The sequence below is a fragment of the Primulina eburnea genome, chromosome 12 (genome assembly GCF_022965805.1).
Source record: "Primulina eburnea isolate SZY01 chromosome 12, ASM2296580v1, whole genome shotgun sequence".
In the NCBI taxonomy this organism is placed as follows: domain Eukaryota; kingdom Viridiplantae; phylum Streptophyta; class Magnoliopsida; order Lamiales; family Gesneriaceae; genus Primulina; species Primulina eburnea.
Window position 1 is genome coordinate 1,140,037 of NC_133112.1, and position 14,765 is coordinate 1,154,801.

Below are 14,765 nucleotides of genomic sequence, written 5' to 3' on the forward strand. Positions count from 1 at the left end.
ATGGTTTAACGAATTTTTATCTGTAAAATAGATCAACATTCAAACCTACTGATATTCATAAGAAAAAGTAAGAATTTTACTATAAAAAAGTAATATTTTTTCATGGATGACCAAAATAAGATATTCGTCTCACAAAATACGACCGTGAGACCGTCTCACATAAGTTTTTGCCGAAACTAATATAAGACGATTTATGTATAAAATTTATGAAACAAATCTGTAATATAATTCAATTCATGAAAAAAAATAATTTTAAACTTTAAATATTATTTTTTAATTTAAGTATGAGTTAACTGATTTCACAAAACAAGAAATAATATCGTCTTAAATAAAAATTAAATATATTTTACTTAGAATATATAATATATTTTCTTTTGGTATAATATAATGTCATGCTAAGTACTTTTCATGTAAAATATCCTATATTACATTAAAATTAAGAATATCGAGATAGTTTTTAAATGTTTTTTTATATAAATTAAACATTATTAGAGAACAGCAAACTTTTCTGTTGTTTTTAAATTTACGGCATTTTATATATATTTTTTCCGTGCCAAAATAAAAAATTTACGAAAACCTAAAACCTGTTTTATTATTTTTAACAAAAGCAGGGTCTTTGCGTCGCCAGACAACTTGAACGAAGCTGCTTAGTGATTTGGAAAATGGAGGAGACGATGGCTGAGCCTGGCGAAATACTGCCGGAGCGTAACGTAGATATGGCTGCGCTATACGATGTGTTGCAGCGGGGCAAGACTTCGATCGAGGATATCGTAGCCAAAATGTTGGCCATCAAGAAAGAAGCTACTCCCCCATCCCATCTCCGTGAACTCGTCACACAAGTTCTCCTCAATTTCGTCTCCCTTCGTCAGGTATTACATGTCATATTTCTTTTGATCGCGTTGAGGACACTTACTTCTGTTCTCATAGATTCGAGGCTTCAAGTGTTTTCTCATGACTAGGGCTCTGTCCGTGTTTAACGAAATTAATGGGAAATGGCTAATTACGGGGCTTTCCAGAATAGAATGTCACATTGCGATGGAAGAATGTAGATAGCAATTTGCAAGTTGGAATTGGATAACCTTGGATCTCACCATTTTTTTAACTGCTAGTTCATTATTATTCTCCAAGTTGTCATCTTCACTCATATGTATAGATCTGCTTGACTCGAGCGCTGTTAATTTCAGTTCCAGATTATTCTGGATGTCCCATGTTGGGAAGTTTGCTGTGAACAGTTTATTGTTAGGTAGAGCTAACATGGTGTACAATGTTCCGGAAACAGGCCAACAGGTCCATCTTGCTCGAAGAAGATCGGATTAAAGCCGAAACAGAGCGTGCTAAGACCCCGGTGGACTTCACAACCTTGCAGCTCCACAACTTGATGTACGAGAAAAATCACTACGTCAAAGCGATAAAAGCTTGCAAAGATTTCAAGACTAAGTACCCTGACATTGATCTTGTACCTGAGGAAGAGTTTTTCTCTGATGCTACAGAGGAGATAAAAAGCCCAGTATTATCAACTGATAGCAACCATGACTTGATGCTCAAAAGGCTCAACTATGAGCAATTCCAGGTAAACCTTTTAGTACGATTTTATTTTGTCTTTTTTACTCATTTACTTCTATACGCACTGCGCCCTTTATTTTATTTCTATCACTTTTCTGAATGAGCTTGAATTTTTTTTTCCTTTATCCGAATTATGATTGGTCCTGCTGCTTTTCTTATTAATGGTGAGTTGTGAAGAATGTGATTTTCTGTGTAGAAGATTTTTCGTTTCTACTAGCGTATGCACTACAAATTGGATGGTTCGTTCTTTACTTTTATGTAATATTTGAGCGGTATAGAAAATTTCAAGAGTTCTAGTTATGAATCAATTGTTTCTGTGGAAAAACAAAACGGCATATGAAGTTGTTGACTGTTGTATTAAACATGCCACAAAATATTGAAGTGTGAAGTGCTCTGGAGTCTGGATGCCTAAAAGGTTATTTTATTTAGCTTTCATGCTGGATGGTGTAGTAGAAACACTCACTAACCATGTATAAAATGGTCTGACTTCAAAAGACACCTTTGAATTGTGATGCTGATTGTTGATTTCTACTCTTCTTCTCTCCACCATTCCCACTCTCCTTCTTTGTCTCTGTTATGTTGTGCATTTGATACTCAATGCATTAAATAGCACTGTTGAGCATTGACATATTAATGTATTTACTTGTCAGCGTAAAGAATTATGTAAGCTACATGACAAATTGGAACAACAAAAGAAAGCTCTTCAAGAGACAATTGCTAACAGGAAAAAATTCTTATCAAGTCTCCCTTCACACCTCAAAGCTCTGAAGAAAGCTTCCTTGCCTGTGCAGCATCAGTTAGGTGTTCTGCACACCAAGAAACTAAAGCAGCAGCAATTAGCAGAACTGCTTCCACCTCCTTTATATGTGACCTATTCTCAATTATTTGCTCAAAAGGAAGCCTTTGGAGAGAATATTGAACTGGAGATTACTGGAAATATTAAGGATGCTTTGGCTTTTGCCCGTCAGCTAGCAAACAAGGACACTGGTAACTATGCCTACTAATCTTTAAGGTTGTTGGGTAACGTTACATAGTTTTATGCACCTCGCCAATTCTATGTATGAGACATGATGTTCGTTGTTGCAATTGTTGGGGAATTGATTTGTATGTGCTTAGTGTAAAAATATTCTCTATTAAGCGAATTTAAGGAATGGAATGCTGGTGACTTTTGTAGGAAGTCGACTGGATAACTTGAAAATGAAAAGAGAAAATAACTTCTCGATGTTAGTTTTTTATGCTGGAATTTTTTTTTTCAAGCCAATGCTGTACCTTGTAATGGATAGAGGAGTTTCCTTTATGGTGCTTAGCTAGTAAACAAGATTTCAAAAATTGTGCTGAATTTGTTTAAGCTTGTTTTTTGCCTTCTGTTGAATTTCCTAAACACCATTAGTTCGTTTGATTGGACAAGTACTTGATTGTTGTTTCAACTTGTTTTTATTTTTATCTACTTTTGTATTTCTTGGAGTATAGCTCTTCGAGTGAATCTGATAAATATTATCTCATATATTAATTGTCAGCTACATCTACGAACTCAGAGAATTGCAAGTTAGAAGATGACGTGCCTGATGAAGATGATGATGGTCAGAGGAGGAGAAAGCGACCAAAGAAGGTTCCAGGCAGGGAAAATCTTGACCAGTCTGGAATTTATCAGAGTCATCCTCTGAAAATTTCCCTGCACATACATGATGATGAGGCTTCCAATTCAAACTTGGCAAAACTTATCACCTTGAAGTTTGAATATTTGATAAAGTTGAACGTTGTGTGTGTAGGAGTGGAGGATTCTGACGAAGTTCCTCCAAATAGTATATTGTGTAACCTGTTTCCTGATGACACTGGTCTTGAGCTCCCTCAGCAGGTTTGATTATGAGATTGTGCATCAGTGATGAACTAATGTATGCTTCATTAGCATTAAAGTAATTGCTTTCGATGTTTGCAGTCAGCCAAGCTCTGCATTGGAGATTCTTGTGCCTTTGATGTAAGGAGAGCTTTTCGACCATACAAATGGGCTCAGCATTTGGCAGGCATTGACTTTTTGCCAGAGGTGTCTCCACTGGTTTCAGTTTCTGAAGATCCAAATAAGGAAACTGCTAAGCACTCTTCCATTTTATCGGGTCTGTCATTGTACCGTCAGCAGAATAGGGTTGAGACAGTTGTGCAAAGGATTCGTGCTCGAAAAAAGGCTCAGCTGGCTCTTGAGTGAGTCGTTGCCCAGAATGTTTATTGTAGCAATGCACCATTAAAAATGATAGATGCTGTAGGGCTATGAAAAGAAAAGGTGGAACCTGATTGTGATCTCTGAACCATTTGAAGTGTTGGAATCTGTTTTAATATGATAGCTTATATAGCTATTTTTCGTCTCTTCTGAATTTCATTTTGACTTTCCTTCTGTATCCTTGCGTTTCAGCTACGAAGTTTCTTTTGGAGATATCTTGTCTTTGATTCTCACTTTGATTTGTATCCTTGGTAACTTGAATAGTTCTACTCTCCTGTATAATGGCTTGCTTAATGTTTGTTTGAAGCCGGAAATCTTGGTTGACTTACAGGGAGTTACTTGGTTCACTAATGAAGCGTGATTGGCCAACTCTGACCTGTGAAAATGTTCCATGGGCCTCGCACACCCCACGCTGCAACTTGCATGGCTGGTTATCCTTGGCTTTTGCATGTGATAGTAATACATCTTTGCCTGTAACTGATGTCCGGCAAGGAGAGCGTCCTGCGAGTTTTGACGAATACAGCAAATCTGCTGTGTCCAGAGAAGAGATGGAGACCACAACAGAGGATGGGGAACTTCCATCTTTGCTTCCAGTTGCTACTGGTGTTAATAATGTTAAACTGACTCCATCGAAAGGAAATGAAGTTGAGCATTCCAGAAAGCTGAGCTTCATTTCAAAGAGTATCTTATCTCCAATAAGTAAAGGAAAGTCACATAGTTTTAAGAAGTACGAGGAGGATATCGATCTCATGGTGGAATCTGAAATTGAACTGGATGAGCCAGTACAAGTGGAGGAGGTGTCTGACGATGCATCACCATTGGGAGGACTAGGAATGGTCGAGAATTCATGGGCTGACTGTGGGGTCCAAGAATATAGTCTTGTACTAATGAGAGGATTGGATAATGGTAGCGAGAACATGAAATTAGAAGCCAAGGTTAAATCTATTGTTCCTTTGCTTTCGTTTGTGTTTTCCACTGATTTCATTTCTGTCTTGCTTTAATTTATTTTGTTTTCAGATAAAGATAAGTGCGGAGTATCCTCTTAGGCCGCCCCATTTTGAACTTAGTATACACGGTTCATCTCATGGTGAAAATGATTCGAAGGGTAAAGATTCCAAGTGGTCCAATGAACTTCGTGCAATGGAGGCAGAGGTGAGAATACTGCACCTGATTAATCGATGAAACAGTTGTTAAGTTTTACAACCCCGGAAAATCTCCAGAATGAACAAATGTACTGGCCTGAGTTATTTAGTTGAGAAATCTCCTATAAGTGATTGCCTTCCGCTGGCCCAATGCTCCAATAGTTGCTTGTGTTCTGTCTGATATTTTTGACATCGTACGTTGGTTTTTTTGTTTTTTAATACATTTTGCACTGTGAGTACTGCTAACTCAAATTGTCCATCTATCCTTTTCAGGTCAATGTTCACATGATAAAGACGATACCTTTCGATCAGGAAAATTCAGTGTTAGGTCACCAAGTGCTTTGCCTGGCGATGATGTTTGATTTCTTCTTAGATGATGAGCATGCATCTCCTGAGAAGAGAACTTGTACTTCAGTGATTGATGTTGGTTTATGCAAGCCTGTGATTGGCAGGCTTATCTCTCGATCCTTTAGAGGCAGAGATCGAAGGAAAATGATTTCATGGAAGGACCACATTTGCACTCCTGGCTATCCTTATTAGAATACAATTCAGAACTTATCGAGCTCGTACAAGGTTTGAACTCGGACAAGAAATGGGTGCTCTCTCCCTCAAATATCTGTTCACAGGATAATGAGTTAAATTATCAACTGATGATCACGACCCTTGTCTTTGTTATATGCGTTGCTCAGTTTTTGTCCTAGAAGTTGTCTGATGTTGAATAGATCAAAATCAAGTTCACGGAATTTCCATGTGATGCTTACATCTTATCTTCAGTATTCATATCAAATTTCAACATGTAACAATAGAAATTACTATATTTACCATAACTTACAAACTCTAATTATTATCATCTTTCTGTAGAGGCTAGTTTAAGCCCGGGACGGAGTATTCACTATAAGTGGTTCTTGTGTCACTCAAACAATCTCTGAAACCTTCCCTTGCAGACTCCCTTAACGTCAAATGAACTTAGCCTCGTCAACGGAATACAAGATAAAATATAAAACTTTCATTTCCAGCACGTTCATAGGTACCGTAAAACCGAATAAATATACACGTTCCACGTATAAGTGAAGACATAGCGACGTCACCTTTGTGATCGTTGTAATAAGATGTACATTGAGAGACGTATCGTCGCAAAATGGAGTACTTTTACTCTAGTTCCTTTTATCTACGGCTGCGACATTTTTCTATAGACTATTTTTGTCGACCTATATCACATTATAGTCGTTGATGCAGCAGCATCGTCTACCATGGACCTGTATTCGTCCTTCGCAAGCATGGCCTCTTAGCCCCATTCATCTGCTGGTTCGTCATCTCTCGAATCTATTGACATAAAACGAGACGTGAAAAAAGAAATAATGGCAACATTTTGGTTGAAATTCTTTCTATGCCGCTACTACGGCGGCGTGTATTCACTATTAGATATTCATTTCAGACAGAAAACAAAAACTTACGTAGTATCATTGATACAAAAAATTAAATTGCCAAATAATTCGCTGAAAGTTTAAGAATATTTAAGGTGGTACTTTATTCTAACCCAAGGTTGATTTGATATAACTAGATTTTGATGTAGTTAAACTGTTTTGTTCTAACTAAATTTGTCATGTATATTATATCTTAACTTTTACATTCTTTTTATTAGAACAATTAATTTCACCTATTTTCAATCAAGATGAATGTTTTAAATCAAAATTCTAAATTTTCAGACTCATCAATCTATAATTATGATTTAGGAAGAAATTTATATTGACATGATATGTTCATCGGTACGAAAAGTCATTTAAACAGATTTTTAACATAATATTTATTTAATTGTTTTGCTTATATGAGATTTTGTGAAGCGGAGTTTTGATAATTTTCCCTATATTTTACTCGAGATTTTGTCGTATCAACTACGCACCAAGTTATCGTGAATCATAGTACTTGTGTAGAATAATGTATGGTACTAGGATTAAAAGATGGATGATGAATACCAGACTCTTCTGCATTGCCTTCATTCCTGCCTGTGGAGCACGAATCCAACAAAAAATGTATCAATATACAAGAATGAACATTAACAGTGAAATATATGTAATAAAGTAGCTAGAGTGATCAGTGCATAATCATTAATTTGTTTACCTGTTTCTTCTGCAGTTCTTGATTTTCCTCCTTCAGTTTCGCCACTTCTTCTTCCAGTTCCCTCGTGTATGCCTTTCCAAGTATCCATTCTTATAATGAGTTAACGAAGACTATGCTATACATAAGACTTACTAGTAAAATACTGAAGCAAAACCATATCAAAAGCTTCAATATGAAGCTGCCTCTTGAGCTATTTCAACCCATTGTTCGAGTTCGTAAATTTCAAAGTTTGAGTGCTTATGGTATACTTTAGGTCGGGTCATATCTATTTATTTTGATTCAATATTATTTACCGCTTGATCAAGCTCGAGTAGTAGGAACTATGTGTCATCGTGAAATTATGTCAAAAGCATAAAATCTAGAATACTTTAATCTAGAATACTTTGGCATCCAAATGTTTCAACTTCTTACCTGCTTCCGAGCCCGTGATCTTGCCGCGGATTCTCTATTCTTGATCATTCTCCTTTGCCTCCTTTCAAGAACCTTCTCCACCGCGGCCATTTTCCTACCCCGTAAACCGCTGAACATGTACGGGGTTGGCGACACGGACGACGACATACCACCATTACCCTTTAAGTCGTCTGATGAAACTGCCGGTGATCCTGCCGAAAAACCAACACCATTATTTCCTAAACCATGAATTCCCAATCCTCCACCCTGTAAAACTGTATTCTGTGTCCCTGTATTGTTTATTTTCTGACTTGTAATCCCCAGGATTCCGGCCATAGCACCTGGACTTCTCAACTGACCATTGCTTGTCACCACCGTGGGAGAATGAAGCAACTGCTGCAATTGCAGTGGCTCCTGCTGACCCCCGAAATTTATATTCAATGGTAAATTAGCAGGTCTAGCAATCTGATTGCGGCTTTCCGCAATCCCAGCATTGATCGTGTTCAAATCTCCATTCCCATTTTCTTGCTGGTTGTCAAATCTGAAATCCCAATTATTCGAAGGATCATTATTAGGCCTTCCAGTTACATGATCCTCATCCCTAACGATCCCGGCTTTAGCCAAGAAATCTTCAAGTGTCATCTCCCCTAATGTCGGCTCCCTCTGAGACCCACTAGCACCAACTCCTCCACCACTCGATTCTATCCCCCCGCCACACTCCTTCAGCATATCCTGCCAAACCTCATCTACCGTCTTTAGGCTCAGTGTCCGAGGAATAGTCAATGATCCCTGCCTCTGAAGACAACCACCCCCAGCCCCTACTTCTTGGTCGCCCCCACTGCCACCACCACCAGTGATGGATCCAATGTTCTGATTTTCCTCCGCACTCCATATGTTTTTCAGAAACTCATCCATGTTCATCGACCCAAAATCCTTCCCAAATCCCCCAACTGTGTTTTGGAACTCATCAAAAGTCAATGAATATACTGAGGTCTGCCGCGATAAAGGGAAACTAAACGGCGTCACTTCGCCGCCGTCTCCCTCCGCAAGCTTTCTGTTTCCAAAATCCTTGAAGTTCAAATCGGTCTCCATTTCAAACTAGCTATACGAATATTTGTGGGAAGCAAATTCAAACTCCTTTATTCCTAAGCAAACACCAAGAATGACTGGAACCAATACCAGATCAGCCTTTCGTTAGCTCTATTCTTCCTGCATATACACCAAATTAAGATGCATGTAAATGGTTACTGGCGATGATGGAAATTATGGAAAACCACGTAAAATCACTGCATTGAATCAATCTTCAAACACGAATTTTAAATTACAGCATCATTAACGTGCATGGAAATATAAGCGCATGTGTATCCCCAAGCAGCCCACCAAATCCCACCATAGAGGAAAACCAAGATCGAAACCAAAAACAAGAAGCAAATGCTAGCTAGCCCACATGAATAATTATGCCCTAAAAGCAAAAGGACACAAAGGTTTCATCTTTGACTTAAATTTCACTCATTTAGGCAATGGAAGAAGGCTTAATTAGGAAAAAAAAGATAAAAAGTAATACACAGAAGATAAGGCAAGATAGATTCTTTATCTTTTCCAAAAAAAGGAAAAACATTTTTTACCTGGTTTTCTTTGTGTATTTTCTTTAATTTAGGGCCAGCTAGAAACTGCCATGGGGTACTGACAAGTGTGACGCTGCTGCGGACTTTTCAAGCAAGAAGTGGGGATGGGAGAATAATGGCAATAGCGTTGGCCACATGTGCTTATCATTATCTCCTCTTTTGGAATATATTAATTTTGCGCAATTAATTTTACAAGAAAAAGAGAGGAATTAAGTTGGTCAAATCAACAAATAGTGACATAAGAAAATCGTATATTAGAAGGAATGGTCCCACTGGTCATTATTTCCTATTGCTAGAACGGTCGAAATGATAAATTAATACAATCAAGTTGATTATATATGTGGTGATGTTTTGTATTTTTATCTCAAGTCAAGATTTTAAATTTTGAGTTTTTTTGATCTAATTACAGTAAAATTACTCCCTCCTCCAACTCCCAAAAAAAAAAAAAAAATCAAGAATACACATAAAAAATTTAAATAGTAAAGTTTAGTTTTTCACTACAAATACAAAATGGGAATGCCTACGAAGTTCAGGCATGGTAGGTGGGATGGACAAATAAAATAATGAAGATGATAAATGATAAGGAGCGGTTGATGCGACCTTAGCAGAATGGGAAATGGGAAAGCGAATTAATCGACCGTCCACGTATGGCATTATCATTCAAGTGGAGCCTGATTTTGTTAGCATTTGTCTTCTGTCATATAAATATATTTTGGATAAGAAATAGTTTTTAACGTAGCATATGAAGATATTATCAAAATATATTTGTTTCAAAACCATAATAATATGTTTGTTTTGAATCTTAGGAATCGGTAAAAAAAATGTAAAAAGATGGCATAAATATGTTTTTGGAAAAAGTGATTATCGATAATTTATTTCATTTTGAGTTGAGTAATAGTATTTTATTCACATTAAAAAATTCGACCCCAGAAACGACAATTTTGAGTTATAAGTTTAGATATATAAAAATTGCTGAAGCACCTAGTTGGAAGCATAGCATATTAACGAAGATTCTGCCCAAAAAAAAGGAGATGTTCAGTTATTATTTTAACTTCATTCATATTTAAGTCAACTAGATGAAAGTTTTTTCATCTCAAAAACACAAATGAGTAGCTCTTTGGTACGCAGCTACTTCCAAATTACTCAAACAAATATGAAAATTTTCTCTTTTTTGGCGACTCAACAGGCCCTGCTCCCTGCTCGTGGCTCTTTTCTTTTTCTAAATCTCAATGCATGCAATGTTTTGACTTTGCATGTGCATGATACCCTAACTTTAGAATTCATCTGGGAATTCTAAATATATATTAATCTCTTTTTGGTAAGGCCTGCGCCAGAAATACGCCGCTGGTGAAACCAAAGCAACATATATATATATATGCGCGTCCGCGTGCGTGTGTGTAATATTATGGTGACACCTGGTTTTCACATGGGTTATGTTCGTAGCAATGGTTGGCATGAGGCCGAGGCCGAGGCCGGCAATATAGTTGTCATTCAACATGAAAAAGAAGAAGAAAAAATTGTTTAATTTTTGAGAATTTAAAGTATTTCAAGTAGGTTTTTGGTTTATAACTTGTAAAATGTAATTTATAAGATTCAAGTGGGCTCTTAGCTCAAATCCCACAATTACATGAATAATCTATTCAAATAAAATTAAATAGAAAAAATTATCATCGCATTAAAAGAAAAACGACAGTGGAGCCAGCCATGATTGGCTTGTCCTCCGAAAATCGCTAGATGCCAAAAGTGTAGCAAAACACGACACTTGGCGCGTGAGACATCTTCTTCAGTCAGCATCATAGACGTAATGCGACATAATAGTTGATCTTCATACTCTTTAATTAAATAAAATCAAATTCAAGCCGTTAATTAATTAAATAAAACTCACACCGGACATTAGGTAATGTCAGACAGGACAGGCTTTGCCTAAACTTAGAAAACTTTAACCATTTGGCAGATTATTAATTACGTGAGCAAGTATATTAGGCAGGATATTGTCCGGAAGCGAATACAAAATTATATTTAACAAAAACAAAAGAAAATATGTTTTACAGGGTTTCGGCGTTAATTTTCCTTTTAATTTTCGCCCTCTTTCACTAATATATTTAACTACAACAATATTGACTTTATTAGGTAGGATTAGCTCTCCCAACACAGTCATCTCCGGATTATTCCATCCTACTCCTGCAGACTGCCTGCAGGGGTACATACAATGGCCGGAATTTTTTCTGACCTAATTTTTTTTTTAATTTTTTTCCCATGAAATAGAATCCCAACCATTCATATGAGGTGGATCGAGCGAACCGTCATCTCCGTGCATATGACTTGAATCCAAGACCTTAATCTTTTATGTTACGTTTTGTTGGAAGATAAAATTATGAAATGATTAAGAGATAAATGATAAAAAGAATGATTAAAATATCAATATAATATATAATGATAAAATAATATTATGTTTGGTATGATTTTTAAGAATGAGATAATTAAAAATCTTTTGATGAATCGACAAAATTGTCCACCCATTTCGACGGCGGCGACTGTCGGTTGGTCGGCCGGCGGAAGGTGGTCGGTGGCGGCGGACGGCGGTCTGCTGGCGTTCGGTTGGCAGTCGGCTGGCGACGGTGGTGGTCGGCCGACGGTCGGTGACGAGAAGTGGTACTGGTGAGTTTGGATATAGGAGAAATGTAAAATTGGAAAAATATGATGGATTAAGAGTTAGATAAATAATTCTAGTGGGTGAGGAGTGATTATTTTATCACAATTAATATAATTTAATCATTTATATGAGATATTGACTATGTTAAATAAAAATCCTACCAAACATTAGATTAAGTGAGTTAAAAAACAATAAGCCTACCTAATCTCTCGTACCAAAAACCATTTGACGTATTATCAATTTATCATGGCTTTCTCTTCTTTAGTAGGTACTACTTAAAAAAGAAACAACTAATTTACAACAAATGTAATCAGCACTAAAATCTGCGGTGTGATGATGTCCTTGGAAGACAATCTCAAGGGTAAAAGCTTAAAAACCCTGATCTTTTAACACACACATCAACAGTGTGGAAGAAGCAAGGGCTCCTATTGGAGTTGGGATAGAAAAGGTCACTTGCATGGTATTCGAGAGGAAGAGAATTGATTTACTGTTTCACAATTTATACTTGAGATTATTCATTTTGTTCATCGTTTTGGGTACTGCGCGAAGCTAGCTAAGAGGAATGGAATGTAAAAGACGATGAGAATAGTTTTTGGTGGGCTGGATTTTGGATAACGGATCACGAGTCTGGCCTTTCCAATAGCCAATCCGATCTGTTATAGTGGTCCAAACGAAAGCCCATTTGATTAGGTAGTGCTATATACAGGCCTAAGATAAAATACATATATTACATTTGCCGTAGTTCACACACAGGCGCCTGTAGCTCAGTGGATAGAGCGTCTGTTTCCTAAGCAGAAAGTCGTAGGTTCGACCCCTACCTGGCGCGATTTTCTTTTCATTTCTTTATTTATTGTTGTCTGTATACATATCACTACCATTCGGAAAAAATAAAATAAAAATCTCAAATTTGCATGGTTCAATATTAAAATAATAAATTCGTTTCACAATTGATTCTAATTAATATTTTTATAACATACTCTTTAAAAATAAAATTCCCATTTTAAATAATGTTTCTTTATAAATTTAACTTGCATTTCTCTTTGTCAATTCATAATTTTCAGTAAATTAAATAATTCGCAAGGTTTTTACTATTATATGTTAAATGGAACGAATAAAAATTAACAAATCATACCAAACTCTAATTAGAAAGTGGATTACGTGAGGTGATTTTCATCGAAAAAGAAGTCAAGTCTCCTCCTGTGTATGCAAATCTTCTCTTTTCTTAAGCTTTATCGAGCCCATTAATATTCTCTTTTTGTGGGGCTTTATATCTTTTTTTATTTTCTCGCAAAATAATTTTTCATGGTTAATGAACTCATAGTGTTCAATTGTGGTTCATATATTATTATTCTGTTGTAATGTTGCCTTTATTTATTTATTTATATATCGAAAGCTTAGCACTATCTTTTCTTGAATGTATTTGCCAGTAATACCATCTCCTCTGTCAAAGTTTCATTCAGTCTACACAACTTTGAAGCAAAAATATAATGGACAAACCTAAAAGAGTTGAGTTCTTCAAAAAATTTACCACTTTGATCACATGAACCCTTTTGTTTAGTTTTTCATGTAGTAATGTTTTTATATACATGTTGTTTATTGGAAATCACAAAAGCTATGCGTGATCTCCAAAAATCACATACCAGATAATCATTAGGCTATCGATTTGAATGATTTGTCTTAATTTAATGTTGATAAAACTATGAAATTGGTATGAGACTACAAGCAAAGTATTCTAACTTGTTTGAATTTAGTACCTTAATTTTTCCAATGGACTAAATATTAAACTTTGACGTACATATCACATGTTTAAACAAGGTAACTTTGGTACACACATATGGCCAATTAATTATTTCACAAGTATTGTTTCTTCTGCAGCAATGGATTTCTTGCAATGAGCAATTGCAGATTGAATTGCAGCCTGTAATTCTTCCATGGTACTGTCTCTTGCAGAAGGAATAGGAGTTCCACTTGCCACCAAAAGGCCACTATTTGTAGGAGAATTTATCATTGAAGCTGGTGCTGAGAATACTCCTCTCCTGCCTCTGCTCAGTTCCTTGTTGTTTCTTACCCGTAAGTTCCCCGAAAATGAGGGATGAGTTTGCCCGTGGAACTGAGGATTCATTCTCCTGTTTCTTAAAGAAAGAAATGGATTTATGAATCTCGTGTACCTTTTCACGACATTGCTTAAGTTGAATTTGGGCTTCCTTTGCTGTTTTTGATCTGTTTCTTGACCACCCTTGTCGAGTTTCCTCTCATCACGCCTTTTTCTCCATTTCAAAATCGAAAAGGATCTTGGTTTCCTTCGTACCTGTACCCCTTCTTCTTGCAAGACGCTGCTGCACCTTTCTTGGCTAGTACTGGGATTGATATGATCAATGCTGATGTATTCTTGGTCGGTGTAAGTATTGGAGCTGGAGTTATTTTCTCCGGAAAATCCATCGATTGGGAGCGGGAGCGTGAAACTGTCGAATGAATCATCGATGGAGTAGCGCTGGAAGACAGGGAGATTAGAGAGGTAGTGCTGAGGAAGTAAATGGCCATGGAAGAAAATGTTATCTGCAGGTGATAAGTCAAATGAAGGGCTGGATTTGTTTCTACCCGGAGCTTTCGACTGCGGATGGAAGGAGATTGTGAAGGAGAATTCATGGTTGGGAGAGGATGTTGGTGACAGTGGATTGAATGTTTTGGATTCATTAGGGCTCTCTTCTTCTGTATTTCTTTCGATTTCAGACTGTACTTCCATTGTGGCAAGTTTTGTAAGAGGGAGAGGGATAACGATATATATGTTTCTCTGTGGCGAGGGAGTTGGGGAATTCTTTTGTATCTCTAAACTAATTATTGCATGTTGAGTTATCAAAAGTATTTATAGAGCTGATCAGTGAGCCATAAAGGGACAATCGTGCCCCTCAAAGATATCTATATCCCATATTATATGTATTTCACACCGATTAATTTAGAAAACTAGCATCGATCTTATGTTTATATAAACATACATTCATACATAAAATTGATTAGTCGTGGAAATCACTAGTTGAAGGGTCACAAACTTGAATAATAAAAAG

General features: G+C 36.6%; 3 protein-coding genes and 1 non-coding gene across 5 annotated transcripts; 2 read left to right on the forward strand and 2 right to left on the reverse strand.

Moving 5' to 3' along the window:
• Nucleotides 1-580: 580 nt before the first annotated feature.
• Nucleotides 581-5,765, forward strand: LOC140806910 (THO complex subunit 5B). Its single transcript, XM_073163459.1, has 8 exons — nt 581-869; nt 1,280-1,570; nt 2,214-2,550; nt 3,081-3,418; nt 3,500-3,759; nt 4,107-4,710; nt 4,793-4,927; nt 5,191-5,765. Exons 1-8 carry the CDS (start codon nt 663-665, stop codon nt 5,455-5,457), a joined length of 2,439 nt encoding a protein of 812 aa, XP_073019560.1. The 5' UTR covers nt 581-662; the 3' UTR covers nt 5,458-5,765.
• Nucleotides 5,766-5,901: 136 nt separating this feature from the next.
• On the reverse strand, nt 5,902-9,178 carry LOC140806911 (bZIP transcription factor TRAB1-like). Of its 2 annotated transcripts, none has more exons than XM_073163460.1 (5): nt 9,051-9,178; nt 7,447-8,634; nt 7,036-7,107; nt 6,891-6,920; nt 5,902-6,240 (listed from the first exon to the last, which is right to left on the reverse strand). In XM_073163460.1, the coding sequence occupies exons 2-5, from the start codon at nt 8,515-8,517 to the stop codon at nt 6,163-6,165; spliced, it is 1,251 nt and encodes a 416-aa protein (XP_073019561.1). In that variant the 5' UTR covers nt 8,518-8,634; nt 9,051-9,178; the 3' UTR covers nt 5,902-6,162. The 2 variants fall into 2 exon arrangements, with proteins under 2 accessions (XP_073019561.1, XP_073019562.1); XM_073163461.1 differs by lacking the exon at nt 9,051-9,178 and adding an exon at nt 8,751-9,028.
• A 3,278-nt stretch (nt 9,179-12,456) lies between these two features.
• On the forward strand, nt 12,457-12,529 carry TRNAR-CCU (transfer RNA arginine (anticodon CCU)). The gene has a single exon. It is a non-coding gene; the product is annotated as a tRNA-Arg (tRNA).
• Nucleotides 12,530-13,425: 896 nt separating this feature from the next.
• Nucleotides 13,426-14,516, reverse strand: LOC140807813 (BRI1 kinase inhibitor 1-like). The gene has a single exon (XM_073164776.1). The coding sequence runs from the start codon at nt 14,444-14,446 to the stop codon at nt 13,550-13,552; it is 897 nt and encodes a 298-aa protein (XP_073020877.1). The 5' UTR covers nt 14,447-14,516; the 3' UTR covers nt 13,426-13,549.
• Between the last annotated feature and the right edge of the window lie 249 nt (nt 14,517-14,765).